At 37.8% G+C, this 21,603-nt stretch overlaps 1 protein-coding gene and 1 long non-coding RNA gene across 3 annotated transcripts; both read left to right on the top strand.

The window, feature by feature from the left end:
- The first annotated feature begins 570 nt into the window (after positions 1-570).
- On the top strand, positions 571-19,995 carry LOC144660594 (ZP domain-containing protein-like). Its single transcript, XM_078521260.1, has 7 exons — positions 571-665; positions 4,928-5,314; positions 5,761-5,955; positions 6,899-7,024; positions 14,944-15,529; positions 18,236-18,534; positions 18,667-19,995. The coding sequence occupies exons 1-7, from the start codon at positions 593-595 to the stop codon at positions 18,801-18,803; spliced, it is 1,803 nt and encodes a 600-aa protein (XP_078377386.1). The 5' UTR covers positions 571-592; the 3' UTR covers positions 18,804-19,995.
- LOC144660651 (uncharacterized) lies at positions 8,923-12,726 on the top strand. Of its 2 annotated transcripts, none has more exons than XR_013572125.1 (3): positions 8,923-9,093; positions 9,367-9,412; positions 11,749-12,726. It is a non-coding gene; the product is annotated as an uncharacterized LOC144660651 (long non-coding RNA). The 2 variants fall into 2 exon arrangements; XR_013572124.1 differs by having other exon boundaries at positions 9,373-9,412.
- Positions 19,996-21,603: the final 1,608 nt, after the last annotated feature.

Raw genomic sequence — 21,603 nt, forward strand, 5'->3', positions numbered from 1 at the left:
CGATATCACATCATAATGCAAACATGTTCAAAATTGAAGTTGTTGCTTGGTAAGGAGGAAAAGGATGCCTATCAAAGAAACTCCAAAGGATTTGTCCGCAAACAGAGGCCACTTCCACGACTATTTAACAATTAGACGGCAAGCTTGAGGTTTCTACCGGCTGAAAGTTGGCGAGGGGCGAAGCCTGTGTAGGCACCTGTGTAGCCAATCAGATTGCGCGATTACCAATAGTAGGTCAGTGTGGTTATGCTAACGATAAATAGCGCTACAAGTCATTCTTCAGCAAAGCGACCTTAAACGTTGTTTGTTTTTTATTTGTCGTAATATTTGAGTTTTGAACTGTACGGGTCTGTCGTATTCTAACTGTTGAGTCACCAAAAAACAATGCATCAATTGTTTAGTTCTTGAAATGTTTGGATAAGCAAGCTCGAGAAAAAACCCGTTCAGTGAATTCATTAACCCGATAATACGTAGACTTACTGCTTCGATCAAGACTGAAGGTATCTTCGCAAGTGATCTTTTTCGGAATCCATTTGCACGCCCGAAGTTTTAGTTCCAACGGACGAAAAAGTTTGATCCTGTTCCTTCTGTTATGGCTGTTTTCCACTTGTTGTCTATGTTACTCGCGGGATTGTTGATATTGATGTCAGGAAGTTTTTCTCAAGGTTAGTTGCAGTGCAAAACTTAGAAAAATGTTTCCAGAAGTAGAATCTAAAATATTAAAATTTTATTAATTTTGTCGATCAGTGGTTTAATATTGCTGACAATTTTTCCACTGAATAAAAATTTTCCTTCTTGCGGTAGAATTCAGATAAATATTCACTTACATAAGCTCCAATATCTATTTCACACACCATAGGAATATAAATTTGAAAATTAAATACATTCCAGTAAGATTTTAAATCTAGTATCTCGTCGGAATCTATTACCCTTTTTTGTTTCCTTGATTTTAATCGGTATAATAACTAATCGCCTTTACAACTGATCTTTTTCGCAATCTAGTAACTTGCTCAAATGTTTACCTTATAATAGGAAATTAACGCGACTTATAAATTAACGCGAATTGAAGGAAACTTTACTTCCCAATAAAGAAAATTAACGCGAAAGAGGGGGTAGCATTTCAAAATGAAGAAAATTAACGCGACGCACACAAAGAAAAAAAATTGGAACAAATGTACTTCAAGAGGTCCTTCAACAATAGACGCATATAAGGGGTTAAGCGAAGGAATCTGCGGACCGCTTTGAGCGTTCTTCACAGACTTCCACCCTGATAAAATAATACTTTTTCCTAGAAGTCAAGAACGTCTGGGCTGTACCGTATCGCGAAATTGGGGCCAAAAAAATGGAAATTAGGGTCATGTTAGCAAAAATTAACACTCAATCTTGAAATTCGCTTTAATTTCATGAAGCGTCAATTTCCTTTATTATATGGCTACAATAGTACGCGCGCTCTGATTGGCTGCTGAGCGGGCATTATTTTCTTGTAATGACCGGGCATTATGAAAAATTTTCTCGGCTCGACGGTTTTTTGAGTTGTGAGTAAAAGCTACTAGCGCAATTGCGAAAACGACAATAAATACCGACAAAATGTAACTATCTTTTCAATAACTGAAAGAAAAATATTAGCATACCGATACTTCTTTAGTATGAGCGACGAAGAGAGCCACTGAGAGCGAGAGCGAGTTTCACTTCAATGTTTTTTTAGATATTTTTAGAATAGCGCTTAAAGGCCATATAATAAATAACTTATTAACATATAATAAATAACTTATTGTCGATCAGTGGTTTAATATGGCTGACAATTTTTCCACTGAATAAAAATTTTCCTTCTTGCGGTAGAATTCAGATAAATATTCACTTACATAAGCTCCAATATCTATTTCACACACCATAGGAATATAAATTTGAAAATTAAATACATCCCGGTAAGATTTTAAATCTAGTATCTCGTCGGAATCTATTACCCTTTTTTGTTTCCTTGATTTTAATCGGTATAATAACTAATCGACTTTACAACTGATCTTTTTCGCAATCTAGTAACTTGCTCAAATGTTTACCTTATTATAGGAAATTAACGCGACTTAAATTAACGCGAATTGAAGGAAACGTTACTTCCCAATAAAGAAAATTAACGCGAAAGAGGGGGTAGCATTTCAAAATGAAGAAAATTAACGCGACGCACACAAAGAAAAAAAAAATTGGAACAAATGTACTTCAAGAGGTCCTTCAACAATAGACGCATAAAAGGGGTTAAGCGAAGGAATCTGCGGACCGCTTTGAGCGTTTTTCACAGACTTCCACCCTGATAAAATAATACTTTTTCCTAGAAGTCAAGAACGTCTGGACTGTACCGTATCGCGAAATTGGGGCCAAAAAAATGGAAATTAGGGTCATGTTAGCAAAAATTGTCAGACTGCTTTTTTTTATAAGTGAACTCTCGTTTTCTTTATTGACCTCAATCTTGAAATTCGCTTTAATTTCATGAAGCGTCAATTTCCTTTATTATATGGCTACAATAGTACGCACGCTCTGATTGACTGCTGAGCGGGCATTATTTTCTTGTAATGACCGGGCATTATGAAAAATTTTCTCGGCTCGACGGTTTTTTGAGTTGTGAGTAAAAGCTACTAGCGCAATTGCGAAAACGACAATAAATACCGACAAAATGTAACTATCTTTTCAATAACTGAAAGAAAAATATTAGCATACCGATACTTCTTTAGTATGAGCGACGAAGAGAGCCACTGAGAGCGAGAGCGAGTTTCACCTCGGTGTTTTTTTAGATATTTTTTGCGAGCCCAAGAGAGGCCCGCAACCCTAATCTTGACAGTGACCAGCGATTGCGTATTACGCGTGCGCGCCACGTTTATAAAGGCTATCTGCGAACCGGAAGTTAAAAATTTTGTTCTTCCACTAAGAACGATCGGAATGCAAAACATGTGTCAATCACGACAGTTTGTCGTAACACCGGAAGAGAAAAATCTTGTCTCCAAGAGCGATAAGAATGCGAAAAATCAACAGTTTGTCACATTAGATCGAGGCTTCTGTCGGAAGATTGCAGACATTACGTTTTGCAGACGTTTATAGGTGTTTCTTTTGAGAAGATCTGCTGTGATTGTATCACAGATAAACTACGGCAAAGCGAATGATTCCAACAACGGTTATTCTCGAGAAATTCCTTATAACACTGACAACAAAGCGAGTTTGCCGACGGAGGAAAATCACATCTCAATTCACACTGCGTGCTCGACTACACTTCGCAAAACTGTCAATCAAAAAAACAATTTTGATTGGTTTGCGGCAATAGGAAACGATAAAAAACGTTCGTGACTTAGCGTGACGCGTTACTCGACCTTACTCGGAATAATTTTCTTTTGTCCAGTGATTTATCGACACTGTCTGAAAAATTTTCGTGACCTGTTGAAAAAATTGCCGTGAAATGAGGTGACTTAAGTGATTGTATCACAGGTAAACCAGAGCAAAACGAATGATTCCAACAACAGTCATTTAATCTCGAAAAATTCGTTACAACACTGACAACATAGCGAGTTCGCCGACAGAGTAAAATCACATCTTAATTGCACCGCGTGCTCGATTAAATCATGCATTCCTCTCGTGACGCGTTACTTTTGTCCAGTGATTTGTCAATTATCAATCCGTAATCTTCCACCATGAACGGTTAATGCAAAAGGATCCGAAAATGCATCGTTCAAACACTGGGAAGTTGAGAATTTTTTTCCTCCACAAAGAACGATTAGAATCCGAAAACAAAAGTTTGTCGAGGCCCGCACTTTCTAACCTGTGGTTACCACTAGTAGAATAGCGCTAAAAGGCCATATAATAAATAACTTATTAACCTCGTCCGTTCGGTCATTACAGGGCAATCTCGGACCTCGGCCTTGATGTATTGACCTCGCTATCGCTCGGTCAATACATCAAGGCCTCGGCCTGAGATTCCCCTGTAATGACCTCACTCTCGGTTAATAAGTAGTATATAATAAGGTCTTTTTAACAGACGGGGCTTGTTTAGTTTGGCTGTTTACCCTATGGCGCTGCAACTGGTGACAAGAAAAACTAAATTTTTAACTTATATGGTTGAAATAAACTAATATCCTCATCAGGAAAATTTTTGCTCCATCGTCAACCCGATAGATTTTTCACCTTTTATATAAATTAAACTTGCCGGCGTTCTTGAGCATAGCTTGGCGACTATTTACTTAATAACATCTGAAATAATGCAACGTAAACAACGTTGTTTTTGGGTGCACACACACCACACTACGGGAAAATCGTAATTAACATCAGTATATACAAATTTAAGCCAAAGACATTTTTTTCGGAGAGTTTTGTCACATTAAAATTTTCGACTTTCATTCACCCATATAACAGAAATCGACGGGGAGCTATATATCAAAATTGTCAGACTGCTTTTTTTTATAAGTGAACTCTCGTTTTCTTTATTGACCATTTCCACATCTCCCATAATACACCTTGTTTGCCCCCCAAAATTTTGCATAAGAATTATTTTTAATTTCTCTTGGGACAACAGTATGTCCCAAGAGAAATTGAAAACAACGCTTATGCAAAATTTTTTTTTTTTTTTTTTTTTTGGGGGGGGGGGGGGGGCAAACAAGGTGTATTATGGGAGATGTGAAAGTGGCGAATATTGTACACTTGCAATTTACAATAAAATAACTGAGTGCAATTATTAAATAAAAAAAATTCTGTAAGGTCATGATTCCAGTTTACAAGAAGGACTCACCATACCTCCTGAGCACTAAGAGCTATCAGCTGTAGATACGTGAAATCATGTTAAACATTAATTGACATTAATTATAAGGCTGTGATTAATCTTAAACATGTACTTTTAGAAGTGTTTGATTTCAATTATTAAAGAAGCTAAGGTTCTTGCCATTCACTGTTTTAGGCGTATGTCCAAACGGCTGGATTCACATGCAAGGTTCCTGCTACAAGTTCTTTTCCAAAGGATTGAACTGGAATGGAGCAAAATCCGCTTGTGAAACGCTCGGATCCAAACTTGTCGTGATAAATTCACAAGCTGAACAACAAGCACTTACCTCAAAAATACCACGCAATCAGAGGACGTGGATGGGTCTGTACAGGAATCCTAAAGACAAGTCTCGCTGGCTGTGGGTTGACGGATCACATCCAACTTACACTTATTGGCTTTCTGGAGAACCTAATGATTCCGGGGGCAACGAGGATTGTGGAGAAATCTATGAAAAGAGTTCTGGTTATAAATGGAACGATATACCATGTACAACCTCTTTTCCGTATGTCTGTGAAACCAATGGTAGGTCAGAAAACATCTCAAGCTGAGGCATGCAATGAGCGCCAAAAGTCCTTGAGACAGCTGGTTGAAATTAATGCTAATTTAACATTCCCATTTTTCTACCTTAAATCCGGTGCAGCTTGTGAACCACCCCCTCCCCCTTTTCAATGTTGTACACAAACGCGGCAAGTCTTGCAGATAGCAAACCCAACATTGTTTCGGGGGTTGGGGGTAATATCGAAGGGATGAGGGGTAAAATTTGTCCAAGGTACTTAAAAAGTGCCAAGTGTCTCATCACTTTTGGCGCCTATTGTGCGTTGTATTTTGAATTTCGAATGTCGACAGACATATTGTTTATTGACTAGCTCTTTACACTTGATAGCGTGTGATATCTTTTGAAATACTCTTTGATTTCTTTGATTTGATTTGAAAGTCTAAGCTTGTGTCATTTCATTTCTTTTCTTCAGCAAATTGGTGCCAAAAGCTTTCTCTGAGGAGTGGTGTGCGTGTTTCTCCTTCCCATTGTCTCTCGTCCAATCAAAAATATGGATCTACTTGTTCTTTTTCTTGCGCCCGTGGCTACCAAATCAGCGGTCCTTCCTCTACTCAGTGCAGACGAAATGGTGCCTGGAGCGGACAAGTGAATTCAGTCAACTGTAAAGGTGTGTTCGCCTAACATTTTATTGTTATTTACTCTTCAATAAGCGTCTTCAACAACAAGAACCCCGCATTAAAATAGGCCTGGATTTTTTTTCCCTTTTGATCGCCTTTAGAGTGAGGTCATTGATGAATTACAAATTAATGTTACATCTTACATAGATCTTCCATAAAATCTGAAAACTCGTAACATGTGATGTTTTCAAAATAAAATTAAAAACTAAAATCATTGGCGATCGTTTTAACCCTATTCAGACCGGGCTTTTTTGGACCTTTTCAGACCGGGGGGAGGGGGGAAGTCCCCCCTATGTAACTTCCAGAATATTTAAGCAATCACCATGAAACTAATAGGATGTATTGTATGTCCGAAACTCTTTCTTTTGGTAAACATCACGTGGGATGGTGACGTCACATCACGTGACAATTACATCAAGATGTCAAGACAGCCGCCATCTTGGATCCGCCATCTTGGATTTCAAAATTTTTCCAAAATACCAGAAAACCACCCAAAATCACTGCAAAGTACTCAAAATAACTAAAAATGTGCTTTAAACCTGTAAAAATGTACAAACAATTTCATTTAATTTAGTTGATTTTTATTAACAGAAACACGCAAAATTACAAATTTGGGAAAACATGCCTGTCAAAATGCCGTTGCCATGGTGATGTCAATTTCCTTACACATCATCCAACCCTACCAAATTGTTGCCAGATAAATTTTGGGAAAACTCAGAAAGTTTGGCAGCGTTTGGTTAAATCTTAAAAAAAGTTATAAAAGTTCAAAGTCAGCGCGGGCCTCAAAAGCCCCACCCCCCCCCCCCCCCGTCTGAATAGGGTTAATTTTTTACTGACTTTTTAAGTTTTGTGTAATGAGATGGATTTCAAGCAAGTGGCATCATTCTTTTTAATAGTGCGATAGAAATTTTTTACAGACGATCTTTCTTTCAGACATTGACGAGTGTGCTGTATCAAATAGCGGCTGCAGTCACAAGTGTGTTAATACTGCAGGAGGCTACAAATGTAAATGTCCAGACCCGGAACTTAGCTTGTCTTTGGATAAGAGAACATGCCAAGGTAAGTATTGACTCATACTTAGACATTAACCCCAAAAGATCTGCGATAAAATCTTCCCGAGGAACATTTCAGTTTCAGTTCCTTAGCAGAGACGTAAAATTGGAGATTGCCCTAAAAGCTCTGCGGTAAAACGTTCTCGAAGAATTTTAGTTTCAGTTCCTTAGAAGAGACGTAAAATAGGAGATGATTTTCTGTAATGCGCAAATTAGATGAACTGATTAAGAACAAGGCAGTGGAAGTGGTTCAAAATCTTTATCCTGTTATGTACCTCTTTACAAACTGCACTTAGTTTTGAAAATCTTTCAGAACAAGCTATTTTTTTTCGAGTGTTACACCAAATTCCCCTATGGTTTTCCGACCTTTCATCTTGCAGTTAAACAAATACATACGTCTTTCTTTTTGCCAACACACACTGGAAAAACTGGACCCTTTACAGACTTGGTTAAATTTCTGTAAATTTAAATTCTACAGACTTTCTATAAAAAGAAATTTTAAGGTCTTCTTTCACCATCATAACAGAATGTTTGTAAATTATGGTTTTACATACATTTTGCGTACTTTTTGTATTTTGTAATAAGACAAAATATTTATAAAATGTCTGTGAATTCTTAGTGCTCAGAGTATGAAGCATTGACCATAATTTACAGACTTGACAAAATCTCTTTATTAAGTCTGTAAATCTACGGTTTACAGAGGATTTGAGTGTTTGCAAATTGTAAAATGTATGTAAAAGCGCATAAGCAGGTCTTTGTAAAATGTATGTAAAAGCGCATAAGCAGGGCTATGTAAAATGTATGTAAAAGCGCATAAGCAGGGCTATGTAAAATGTATGTTAAAGCGCATAAGCAGGGCTATGTAAAATGTATGTAAAAGTGCATAAGCAGGGCTCTGCAAAATGCATGTTAGGCCTGGTTCATACGTCGCATATCTGCCGTGTCGAATTCAATTAAACGAATTAGATTCGGAAAAAGTTCAACGTCTGAATCGGCTGTCGATATCTGCCGCACGTTCGACTAGTCTTGTCGCATTATCCGACAGAAATGCGACACCGACTCAAACGTCGAACTTGGCAAAAGTGTAGAAGACCAATGCAAGTCAACACAATTTGCGTACTTACCTTGCAAGCATAGCTTCAACAGAGCGAGAAATATAACCGGATCTGGCTGAATTTGGTTACGGTAAATACCTAATCGTACCTTTTTGGCACGCTTCAGCTGCATATCAGGCTCGTTTGGTCTCGCCATGGGTATTTTGGTCGACTGTGTCTCGCCAAAATATGAACCATGGCTCTGCCAAACTCGCCTGATATGCTACCGAAGCAGGGCTCTGTATAATATCGGGAATATCTGAAAAAGTGCACGTCAGGACTCTGTACTCTGTGAAAGTACACAAGTCGAAATCTGTGTTATTTATTCATTTATTTATTTGTCTGCTTATTTATTTTTCAATTAATTATATGTTTGATAAGCTTTAGTGACACATTGCTTTTAGAAGTGCCAATATATCGAGAGTTCGCTATATCGAAAACCTCGATGTAATGAATATCGGGGTACATTTTACGTTTGGATCTTTGGATTATGTTCGTTAAAACGAGGATTTTGTAATATCGAGGATTGTTATATCGTGGTTCTGTTCCATATATTTTATTGTAACTTTGGCCGGCCAGAAGAATATCATTATAATATATATATCATAATATTTTATTATTTTTTTATTTATTCCTTTATTTAGTTATTTATTTCTTTATTTATTGTATACGGAAAGAACATCGCGTCCCATTATCTTTCTGTCTGCTTCGGCCGGGAAGAACTGGTTCCGAACCGATCATGCGCAATATGACTAAATCCCGGCGTCCTCTCTGGCTCTGACTTTTTAGCGGTTGATTTGTAACGGTTCGAAGCAGCAAGGGTCGAAGTGTGTCTACAAATCCATTTTTAAGAAGCTTTTTACTCGCTAGAACGATAATTTCGTTCGCCTAAAGACAGCTTATCTTCTCGTGTAGCTCCATGGAGTCTTCTTTCACCGGATCTCCGATCGTTGCGCCTGTTGTAGGCAAGTGTCTTTCCAAGGTAAGGTTTTGCACAATAGTTATTACTTATACGAGTTTCCATCAGAGGGTTTCCATGAGGCTTTATTAAGCTTAATATTTTCTGGGTAAGCTTAAATATTGAAGATCGGTTTATTTTATTGTTTGTTTCTTTCTGCTCGTACACTTGTCGTACGAATTCGACGATTCATAAACATGTCAGACATGTGTACAGTGTATGTTTGGCATTTTATTATTTTTTTATGCCAATAAACACCGAACTCCTCAACATGTCTTTTTATTGTATTATTTCCAGATATAGATGTTCAGGGTTGATTGCAACATATAACATCTATGACCATGTAAGTACAAGACTTAGTTTTGTTCCTGACAATGAGTACTAATTTCAACATGTAAAGTACATTGTGTGCATAATTTGGTACATTTATTTCAATCTCTCAACTCTACATGTATGTAACCAGAGAGAAAAGCCATCTTATTTTCATTCTTGACTGTTCTTTGGGATTTTGTTCCGCCCATATAGATATTCCTCTGCCCCCACTTACTGCCCCTGGGTCTCTGAGGATGGTGATCCCCAAATAAAAATCACTGTATTTATGATCAATTCTCATGCCTTGAGACCTTCCTTTGAACTTTTTTCGGCCCAAATACCATGGTAGTCAATTAGCAAAAGATCCATACATGTAACTTGGAGGAGTTTTATTTAAATGAAAAAAGCTTCATTGATCAAAGGGGGCCATGTTTACTTGCCTGGATGTCATCCCCACCTTTTTTCAGGGTCTGGATTATGGGGGTCCTTTCTTATACGAACAGGGCTCAAAATAACAGCCGTTCAACGGACAATGTCCAGCCAAGATGACAATTTGTCCGGACAAAGTTTCAGTTTGCCGGTCATTTTCACCGGTCACATACATGGCTTTGAGAATGACAACTGATGACCAGAAGGGCATTAGAAAGCGATCTATTCATAAAAGTTCCTGCTAAAACAGCGAAGAAATAGCAAACAAACTATCTAACGAACAGCAGAAATGAGTGGTAGTTTAAAAGTGCTATTTTCAATATTTTGACCGTTAAGAAAGGACACATGACCGAGCTAAAATCTGTCTGGCTGGACAACATGATCGGCAACTGTCCGAAAATTATTTTGAGCCCTGTATGAAGGTCTGGGTCTGCCACTGCACTTGAACAAGACAGAACTTATGCACTGTATTGTCTTGTATTGTCCACACTATGACTCACCATAATAGAGAAAAATATTAACAAGCCAAGTACACACCTGTAGCCCAGACATCCAGATCCTGGATGGCTACCCCCAGCATTAGTCACTGGCCCTACCTAATGCACCAGTACGAGAGTGAAGCAACTTACCAAAGAACCCAACAGACTTATCCTTGTTAGTGCTGAAACAAGGACTGCATGGCACATGTAAGTGCACTAGCAGTCCATTGCATTTACATGTACTATTAGGACACCCCTTCTCCCAATAAATCATAATAATATCAGCATAAACATTAACACAAGAAGGAGCATGTTTTCCCCTAATTTGAGTACAGTAAAAGCCTGCAATTAAGAACCTATTATTTTTCAAGTTAGCCTAAACAGGTTCTTACATAAAGGGGTATTAACACAAATTCAGGCTAATAAGGTTCTTAATAGGTTCATAATTTCTGAAAAAAAGTTTCAATATTGTTATAGAGATTTAAGTTGTATTCTCCCTATTCCTTGTATAAAATTTGCATACCACATACTGGTAAGTGCTTACAATGTATGCTAAAATGAAGCACTAATTATTTAGAATATGACATGATTTCATGCATAGTAATGCTTTGTACAAACTTATTTCCCAAAAGTAAACATTTTTAATCATTTTAAAAAAATAGAACCTGTTTCCAAGTTTAAGGCTTAATATGTTCTTATAAAAATGGTCAGGTATCTACAGTGTTATTTGCAAATTTTAGCCTAACTGGTTCTTACTCGCAGGTTTTTACTGTACGCTTATAAATGCTAGAATCTCAATGATTTTGTTGTGACTTTGAATATGTGCTTCTTCTTATTTTGCTTGTGTTTATCTTTATGCTTATGATTCTTCTGTCACCATTATTGAATAAGCTGCACTGTACATGTATGCCATTACTTATGCTTATTCTTGTCATATTTTCCATTGGTCTTGGAAACCTGGTATGATTTTATTGCATGTGACATGGTTGTGAAATGCTAACGACAGGTTTATGACACAAATAATTATTGTGTTGTGAAAATCCAACCTACAGCGTACAACTAGCTTCAAGTGTCATAGGCTTGCCGTAAGCTTATCACATGTGACAAAATCGTACCGTGCAAAGTACAGTGTACCTAAAATATTTCAGTCATAATCAGTTTGGTGATGGTCCATCAAACCCTGTAACAGATTTAGATACATGTACATGTACATATGACTGACTGACTGACAATAAGAGTATATCTTTATTGTGCCTTACACTTCAAAATGAAGGTATTGGTTGAGTTACAGTAAAGGTTGTATAGCAACTACCGGTATGGTAACAAATTACTGAACTATAACATGCAATGAAATTTTAATGCAAACTGTGCCTGACTGATTGACTCAAAGTTTGTTGTTATTGTAAAATGTTTTTGCTAGTCAATTTGTAACAAACTGCTCTCCCTTATTCAATTTCAGATCCCACATTCAATTGCTGAATTATCTTATGGAACTGCAAGGGGAGTTGATGGCCTTTCAATCAATGTTAGTCTCCACCCAAGAGAAAAGAACCTTTTAAGGACATATGAGCCCTGCTCATAAAAATAAGAAGGGCTCATATGTCCTTATTAATAAAGCCTGGTTTACACTTGCAATGCAAGCGCAAGCACAAGCATGATCACGCAAAAAGGACAAGTTTTGATCCTTGTGTTTGTGCTTACTGTCAAAATGAAATGCGCTTGTGCTTTTGCTTGAGTCGAAGACCAAGATGGTGTCTTACTTGGACATATGTCCTTTCCAGAGAGAACAAATTATTTGCAGCCCTACATGAGGGAAGTTGAAAGAATTAGATTAGTTCAAGCTTAAAACAAAATGCATTGTATGATACTGCTAAAAGTAGTTCGTATAGTGTGATCGTCCGGGTGAGAGTAGTTCTGAGAAGAACTGTTGTTGGTGACTGACATTTCGACAACCTGAGCGGAAGTCATCTTCAGAGTCAAGTGAAAAGTTGTTGTCAGTCAATGATGTTATAAGTCTGGTTCATTGATGTTGATTGGTCAGTTAAGCCGTGATGTTATTGGCTGTAAGACTCGTGTTAAGTTTGTCAACAGTAATTGGTCAGTTTCGATCCGTCTGTTGTCAGTCAAATTAAGTTGTTCTGTTCCGTCTATTGTTAGTCAAATTAAGTAGTTCTGTCAGTGTTTCATTTGTTGGTAGTGTTTACGTTGTGAATAAGTCGTTTGTAAGGTGCCGGTAGTTGTTGACATCTGTTAATAGGCGTCTGTTCTAACTTTGTGTACCAGCTTTCCAGAGTCAGTCGTTGAAAATAGTTAGTACTGTAGGTTAGGCATTCAGCAGAGTCCCAGTCGATTTGGTGGTTAGTAAGCGACAATTCCCTACATCAAGGGCACTTCTGAAACTATTGCGTAGATCCTACAACCTTTATTATTATTCAACAGATGCGCGCGCTGCCTATATATGGTCAAAATGTTAACGATATCTGTCATCCGTACATAACAGATATCCTGCGATATTTGTAGGTTGTGAAGATTCGTCCGAAATCTTGTAAAGCGCTGCTTAATTACAGTTTTTCTATGTGCAAAATGTGTTTCGTTGCCGATTTGTTGAATAATAAAACAATTATCCTGCTCAATCTTGCGGAATATCGTCTGATTTTAGCCAACTCGGCCTATGGCCTCGTCGGCTAAGTATCAGGCGATATTCCGTGCGATTTCGCAGGATAATTGTTAAATATCCGTGTAGCTCACAAACCTACAACTACGCTACAACGTTTACTGACCAACATTAAAGACAGAGACCAAACCCTAACGACAGACAAGGAGCGATTTATAAGATCAAATGCTCCAACTGCCAGGCCTCCTACATCGGAGAGACCGGTAGAAACCTCAACACGAGACTGACTGAACACAAACGAGCGACAAGAAATGGTGAAACTGTGATGTCAACAATCACATTTCTGAATACCATCGACCGACAGAACTATTTAATTTGGCCAACAATAAACGGAACAGAACAACTTAATTTGACTTACAATAGACGGATCGAAACTGACCAATTACTGTTGACAAACTTAACACAAGTCTTACAGTCAAAAACATCACAGCTAAACTGACCAATCAACATCAATGAACCTGACTTATAACATCGACTGACAACAACTTTTCACTTGACTCTGAAGATGACTTCCGCTCAGGTTGTTGAAACGTCAGTCACCAACAACAGTTCTTCTCAGAACTACTCTCACCCGGATGATCACACTATACGAACTACTGATACTCCTGGGTTCAAACCATTTACTGTACTGCTAAAAGTATTTAAACTAGATCTGTCAAGCAGCTTACGTTAAGGTATACATGTATATAAATACATTGATGCTCACATGGAAGTATGAATGTACCGGTACATGTAGCATTATACTCACATTCACATATTTTATCCATTAAAGAAAGCTTATAGGTTTAAAACGTGCTACATGTAATAGATATTTCAAATTGTTATAAAAGCATGTTTGCAACAAGTTGATTTTGATGATTATGTTTATGTATTATTAAGCAGATTAAACTACATGTATTGACAGTACATCTATATTAGAATGTAGGTTGAGACTGATTAACAATTAATTAACATGATAGATTATTTAAATTGTTAATTATTAGAGGGGATATTAATTTGTGTGTTTATGTCATGTCTCTAATAAGACAATAATTGACTCTGTTGGAAAACGAGGGGGGTGAAATACATGTTTTGTGAAATCATACTTTAATTTTTTTAAGTAATATATTGTAATGATACATACATAGCAGGTTGTTTTGAAATAAAGGTTTTATGGCTTGCAGTTTTCAGACTACCTTATTTTTATCATGGTCGACTTCCAAATGAAATGCAATGCATGTTGTCATTTCATGTAAGGGTAAATCACATTTGCAGTGTGCTACAGCCATTTAAATATATGTTCATTAATCTTACTAATTTGTAAAGAGATTTTATAAAACTGCAAAATCTCTTTAAAAAGACATTTTGCAGCCCTTTGAATTGATCTTTGTAGTACAGATATTTTACATGGATTTTATTGTTCTGCTTGAAATCTATGTAAAATAAGTACAGAGATTTAACAGAGATTTTACGTACATTCTTCTTAAATTTGAACATTATTGGCATAATTTACAAAGAAAACACCAACATTATCTAGACATTATATAGACATTTTACAGATATTATGCAGAGAATCCGTAAAATTCACAGAGATTTTACAGATGTTACAAAATCTCTGTAAGTGTGCACATTTACAGACTTTGGAATTTACAGTATAAATATATACATTTTATAAACATTTTACATAGTTCAGAAAATCTCTGTAAAACTTTTACAGAGATTTTACAGACATGTGATAAAATCTCTGTAAAATAGTTAACAAATTTACAAGAAAAATACCAAGTTTTTACAGATATTATGTCTACAGAATTAGACAAAATTTACATACTTTTTATGAGATTTACAAAATGTCTGTAAGTGTGCACGTTTACAGACATTGAAATTTACAAGTAAAGTACAAAGATTTTATAAAATTTACAAAGATTTTAATAACATTTTGTAAGTCTGTAAATGGTTCAGTTTTTCCAGTGACAGTTCATGACTCATTTTGTATCATTTTAGCTCCAGGTGTTGATGTTCAGTGCAACAGAGACAATATGACCATCATCATTCCCAAGTCCCTCCTCCGTGGTATTGACCGTGAGCATCTTCGGCTCCTGGACACCAAATGCAAAGCTGAGGAAACCAGTGCCCACTTCTTGCTAACACCTCCGCTGACCGGCTGTAACACAACACGCAGGCACACACCTACAGCTATCGTTTACTCCAACACAGTCTTGGAAATCCCTGTGGCTGCTGAGGACGTCGTGACACGCGTGCGTGAAATAGAAATACAGTTCAGCTGTTTCTACTCCAAGTATGGTGTGGTATCATCCGTTGGTTGGAAGCCAAGTAACAGAAAACTTGTGTTTAGTGATGAAAGCAAAGGAAACTTTACACTCTCTCTGAATATGTTTCCTGACAAGAGATACGTGAGTCCTTACACGAAGGATGATTTTCCTGTTGCTGTGGTGCTGCGCAAACTTCTGTTCTTTGAGGTATCAGTGACATCAGGCGACAAGCAGCTGTCAGTCATAACTGATCAATGCTATGCCACGCCCACTCAGAATCAGAAGAGTTCTCTGAAGTATGAGTTTATTAGGAAAGGGTATGTGAAGAATAATTTTTTCTTTTATAAGCAGTGGAACCAAAACAAGTAGATAGATAGATAGATAGATAGATAGATAGATAGATAGATAGATAGATAGATAAATAGATAGCTAGCTAGCTAGCTAGATAGATAGATAGATAGATAGATAGATAGATAGATAGATAGATAGATAGATAGATAGATAGATAGATAGATAGATAGATAGATAGATAGATAGATAGAGGGTATTTAAAGAGGGTAGCACGTAACAGAAATTCTGAAAAACCTGTGGCCCTCTATTTTTAAAAAAATACAATTTCTAAAAAATATAAAAACTAATTGATTAATCTAAATAATCTAATTACAAAAATTTAAAAACTCTAAAATTCAGCAGCGGCTGCAAGGTGACATTAACAAGATAGCCGAATGGACGTCCGAAAATAGGTGCCGATAGAAGACTGTGGTCAGCCCGAAGCCTAAAAAACTTGGATTGTAAAGGATCATTTGTCGAATACTAGCAATGAGCTTTAAAAAACTACATTTAGTTAATTAAAAAATGCACGGCTAGTACGACGACACTTTGTACTGGACAAGTTTAATTTAGTTTGGCCGATATTTCGACTAGTCAAGTAGTCTTCTACAGGGCCAAAGCTGGAGTGAGATAAAACTTAACGGCTCCTAAAATTTATTTTTAAGTATTCATGTGGCTAATAACATGACAGCCATATAAGGTATCACTCCAACTCTGGCCCTGTAGAAGACTGCTACTTGACTAGTTGAAATATCGGCCAAACCCAATTAAACGTGTCCAATACAACGTGTCGTCGTACTAGCCGTGCATTATTAAGTTACTATTTTATACACCTCGAGTGAGTTCTAGTACGTGCATCTCCAAGCTACGTGAGAACCGGCAAAGAATTGTGCCATAGTCTTCCTAACGTTGTCTTGCCCTCTCCATTAAATCGTCCTAGTAGTAGTGTGTAGTATGTAGTGTTCTAGGTTTTTGGACAATTCACTGCAATACCAGGGTAATTAAATAAATTTAATGTTTGCTCGGGATGATGTACTTTAATCCAATCAGGAGCTTTTCGAACATTTAAACAAGTGGACTGAATCAGATTATTCATTTGCTTAAGTGAAAACATTTTGAAAACAAATACCAGTATCGGTGGTTTATTTTAACTTGTTGCCTGCTATTTTCTTTCGTTAAATTGTAAAAAAAAATGTGCTTGAACTAAACTAAATAGGCCCTTTAATTATTCCAGTATTGCGCCATTTTATCATACTAGGGCAAAAGAACGCGCAAAATATGCCACGTTATTACATAGTAGAACAGGGCAAAAGTACGGGCTGACAAACTTATGGAATTCTGGCCCAAACAAAGTGGAAAAATTAGTGGAATAATAAATACCTTATTCGATGGTTTAACATATAATACACCGAATGCAAATATGGCGGACCACTCGGTTGCTGCCTGGGACGAGCTTCATGAAAGCGAGGCTAGTCAGGCTTCGGTGTGCTTTCCTACAAAAGTCTTGCTTATTCGTCGTTCTGGTGTGTTTCTTTTCGCTGCTCCTACGAGTTGCTGTGTTTCTGAATGCCACCAGAAGTGATAGAAGTGCTCACTGTTTGCCTTTAAGGGAAAAAGTGGATCGATACAACTCGTTGAGACGAAAGAAAGGAGTACAAAGAGGTTCACGATCGCCCGAGTACTTTTTATAAAGTTTGTTCGCTAAATTTCAGGTTAAAAGATCTTAGAAAATGTGTAAGCGATCACATTTAGCTCCAAGTCTTTCTTATTTGGCTCAATGCTTTCACTAGCTTTAACTGTGGGGCAGTTGAATTTCATTCACTTGGTTAGTATTTGATCGTGTGATTCCGTGCGAGCGGATCGGATGCGAACAAAGTCGGACATGAACAAATTCTTTTGAGACAGAGGATGTCTTGGATGTGGAGCTTTTCTTTACCTTGGGGAAGGTACAGGCCATGCAACTCATGCTGGAACACCACCAGACACCACATAAGCTCGTCATTTAAACGAATTTTCTAAGATCTTCTAACCTGAAATGTAGCGAATAAACGTCCCGCGGCGATCGCGAACTCCTTTCTTTCGTGTCAAAGAATTGCATTGATCCAATTTTTCCCATAGAGGCAACAAAAGGTGAACACTTCTATCACTTCTCGTGGCATTCAGAAACACAGAAACTCGTAGGAGCAGCGGAAAGAAACACACCAGAACGACGAATAGGCAAAACTTTTGTACGAAAGCATTGTCAAAACAAAACACCGAAGCCTGACTAGCCTCGCTTTCATGGAGCTCGTCCCAGGCACCAACCGAGTGGTCCGCCATATTTGCATTCGGTGTATACGAGCGTACATTTTGCTCATTGCTCGTATTCTTCCTCGGGCTCGGAAAAATACTACGCGACTCGCAAAATATCCGCGCGTATTATTTGTTAAACCATCGTATAAGGTGGATTTATTTTCAGCTAACGGTGACAGTTGGTCACAACTTGCTGGAGGGCAAGCTACCTGCAGGGACATTCAAAACAAAGCGACTTCAACCAGTCAGGCTTGACTTTTCTTTGTTTTGAATGTCTCAGAGCGGAGCTTGCTCTCCATTATGGCGGATTTTGTATCATGTGGCCTTAAGCTGTCAAGGTCCCATTGCTAATGAAGTGGACGTTTAGAGAATAACCTAAAACTGTTCTATTTATCTCTCAGTTGCCCCAATGACGTAACGGTGAAGTACCATTCAGCGCCCTCAGTCAGTGCACAGCGGTTTAGCCTGGAAGCCTTCAAGTTCATTGCTGACCATCCATTTGTGTTCGTTCACTGTCACGTGATTGTATGCAACGCAACCAACCCAGACTCCCAGTGCGCAAAGAAATGTCCATCAAGTGGCCGAGGAAGACGTGCAGTGAATGATCACGTGACTGACGTGTACTCTTTGGCCCAGGGCCCACTCCACCTGGCACGACAGAAACGAGAAGAAACGCGCAGGAATGGCCTGGATAAAAGTGGTATGTAGAAAGAATGTAAAATCTTAATGTGTAGAATTTTTTTTTTTGGAAATTGAAATTGAAATAACGTTTTTTAAACAACCACGTGCTGTCATCTCATTTTTTTGTTATCTGTCTTCTATATTCCTCTAGGTTCCAGTCCCACCTTCCTGATGGCTCTGTTAGTGATGTGTGTTGCCTGCTTGGCGGGAACAGCGCTGATGATCTTCAAGAAGTCACGTGACAAACCTGCTGGGTATGCCGTGCTTGTCAGCGATGACAAGGAGTAAAGGCATGCGCAGAAACTGAACTGGACAGACTTTAGAGATACTCGAGCTCGAGATATGCACTGAACTGCTAAAAACTATCATCACTTTGTTAAGACTATTTTGTTAAAAACTACATACTCTAGTTAGTCACTCCTCCTGGCAAAATACAAGGAAAAGTACTATACGTACAGGCTTAAACTAAACAAGCAGCGAAAAGTCAAGACGATGAAATTGAAACCTACTCAAAAACTCTAATTCAAAAGTATGGCAACCAACCAAGTGTTGTTTTTTTTTTAGTTTTGAGCATTTTTTGAAACGTTTTTGACTGATGTTACTTGCTTCTCATGACAAGAAACGGCTTCTTTGATGCCTTTTTCCAATCTGTTAAAATAACTTGCTTCACTTGCATATCTCCAGCTCCAGTTCTCCCTCATAAGTAGATGCTGACTGGTCTCTGGAACAAAACTTTTAGCATCGCAAAACTGACCTTCTGTGAGAAAGCGTTGTTAAAAATTTCAGTTCAGTTTTGGGGGCTGGTCACTATTTCACTTCTTACCGGATTGTCGAAAAATAATTGATTTCACTAAGGGTGCTTGCTTTTTAATGTCATTGATAGATCATAGTCTCCAAGGAAAACTAAAGCATTCTGTGTCGGAGACAGAGGGGCATAGTTTATTCAGTTCTCTCTTAAATCTCTACGCTTAACATCCCAGATGGGGGTTATAAAGGAGAGAAAGAAATAAAAAGAAAAAGAAAAGAGTGTAATCAAAGCTAAATTGGGGTGTTATAACCTTTTGCTGTCGTGCGCAGATGTTAAAGTGCCTACCTCACTTGTACTTAAAGGGTCAACAAGAAAAAACTACATGGTACATGACTGGTGTAAAACACATAAGTCGTTCCGTGAAGCTATTTAAAATCTGTTGACGTGCTTTAGCGAAAGGGTATTTTCTGGCCTTTATCTCGGAAGGCGGATAACAAAGGAAAATTCGAAGGAGGTCATTGTAATTGTTAACTGTTTTGAAAGCAATGCATTGCACTTTGAAGTCTCAAGCTTCACGAAAAATGTTGGCTGTCTTTACGTCGATCTGCCCACGTTAACGTTTTAACTGATTAACACCTTAAGCAGCTTGAGAGCTAACGTTTTACGCTCACTGTATCAGTATAAATGAATAGTATTAGACAGATGTTGTGCTGGGAGCTTGGTGCTGTTAAAAATGAGATCAATAAAATATTTCATTCAATGGAAAAGTGTTTTTATGTCATGTTCGCGCGAGCTTTCCTGAGACACATTGCCCGTTGTCTGCAGGTCTTACTGGTTGATTCATGTTTTTACATAAATGGATGTTCCCGTGATCGAGCCTACTAAACACATGATGTTTTATATAATGATTTGCAAAATAACTTGTGGTGGTCAAAGAAATTATCATGTGATTTCCTTTTCAGCCTCGACTTTTTTTAAATACCCTGAATGAGTAAGAATAAATTTATTTGAGTGTCGAATACATTTAGCTTTACATGAAAATATCGGTTACCAAACAGTCGGTGAAACTGCGCATGCCGGTTTTTTCACGATCAGCTGGCCAGTACTAATGTGGTTTCCACGGCCAAAGTGATTTGAACTTCGTTTAGTATCCACGATCCGAACTTCCTGACATGAAGAGTCCGGAATCCGGGCCAAAATTCTTAGCTAATCCACGGTCCACTGCAATTTCAAAATTCGCGAATACGCTTACTGAGTGTGTGGCAAAACGTCCACAATCCGTGCGCTTTTTAAGGCCAAATTGATTGAACCGCGAACCTATTCACTCCTCCCACAACTACAAGACAACTCGTTATGATGGTAATGTTCAAGAGATCACTTTGACGGCTTTAAGATTTCTAAGTAATTATGTTTTGGAGTTGTCCAAAAGATAATAGCATTTGAACTGGTTCAGTGATTTTTGTCATTATTAATACAGATGAGTGTGTAATAACTATTCACAACCACACAGGAAGTTTAGAGGTGTGGTGAAGCTTACAGTTGGGATAACATATCTTTTCAAAATTTTCGCAAGGTAAGCCAGGACTGGGTTTAAAATTAGTGCTCGGAGTTAAACAGAACGCTTTGTTAACTTTAACCTTAACTGTCCACCTTGTGTCGATTCAATTCAATCAAAATTCGATTCGTTTAGCTTTGATTTGTCTCGGCTGCTATCTCTCAGTCGTGAAAGCAAAAAATGTTCCCAAATGTTCTTCTCTTCAGTAGAATATATTCAGTACAATATGTGGTACGCAGTTACTAAACTAAAAAAGAGCTTTTAACAGCCTTCCGGAAAAGTCCAGTCTTTTCGCTTGCCCAACAAAGTATATCATATTTCCGGGTTTCTCTCATATACACGGAAAAGCGTCAATACCGTACTGTGCGCGTAAACTCGTTTTGTTTGTCGTGTCCCTCGTGTACGTATCACACTTCATGTCACTGAATAGGAGTTTTCATTCGAGTAGAGTAATAAGCCCGGTGGTGAGCTGGTGTTGAACCAATGATCGCCATTCCGTTGGCAATAAAAATAATCAGGTACCATTTGAAGCTAAGATGACTTCACATATCAGCGCGCATAAAGTGGATACAAGTCGAACGACATTTCTGGGATTTTACTACCATTCAGAGGCATTCTTACAAAAAGCTCGCGCTTATGTAATTGCAATCACCGTTGTTTGTGTAAGATCGTTGGAGCAAAGTTTTCTTCAGTTGAAAAGATGTCGGCATAATTAAAGTATTTTTCCAATTGCTAGTAAATGAGATGTAGCTGACATGCTTGAACGCTGTGGGATACGATGCAAA

The sequence above is a fragment of the Oculina patagonica genome, chromosome 7 (genome assembly GCF_052425735.1).
Source record: "Oculina patagonica isolate OP01 chromosome 7, crgOcupat, whole genome shotgun sequence".
Classification (NCBI taxonomy): domain Eukaryota; kingdom Metazoa; phylum Cnidaria; class Anthozoa; order Scleractinia; family Oculinidae; genus Oculina; species Oculina patagonica.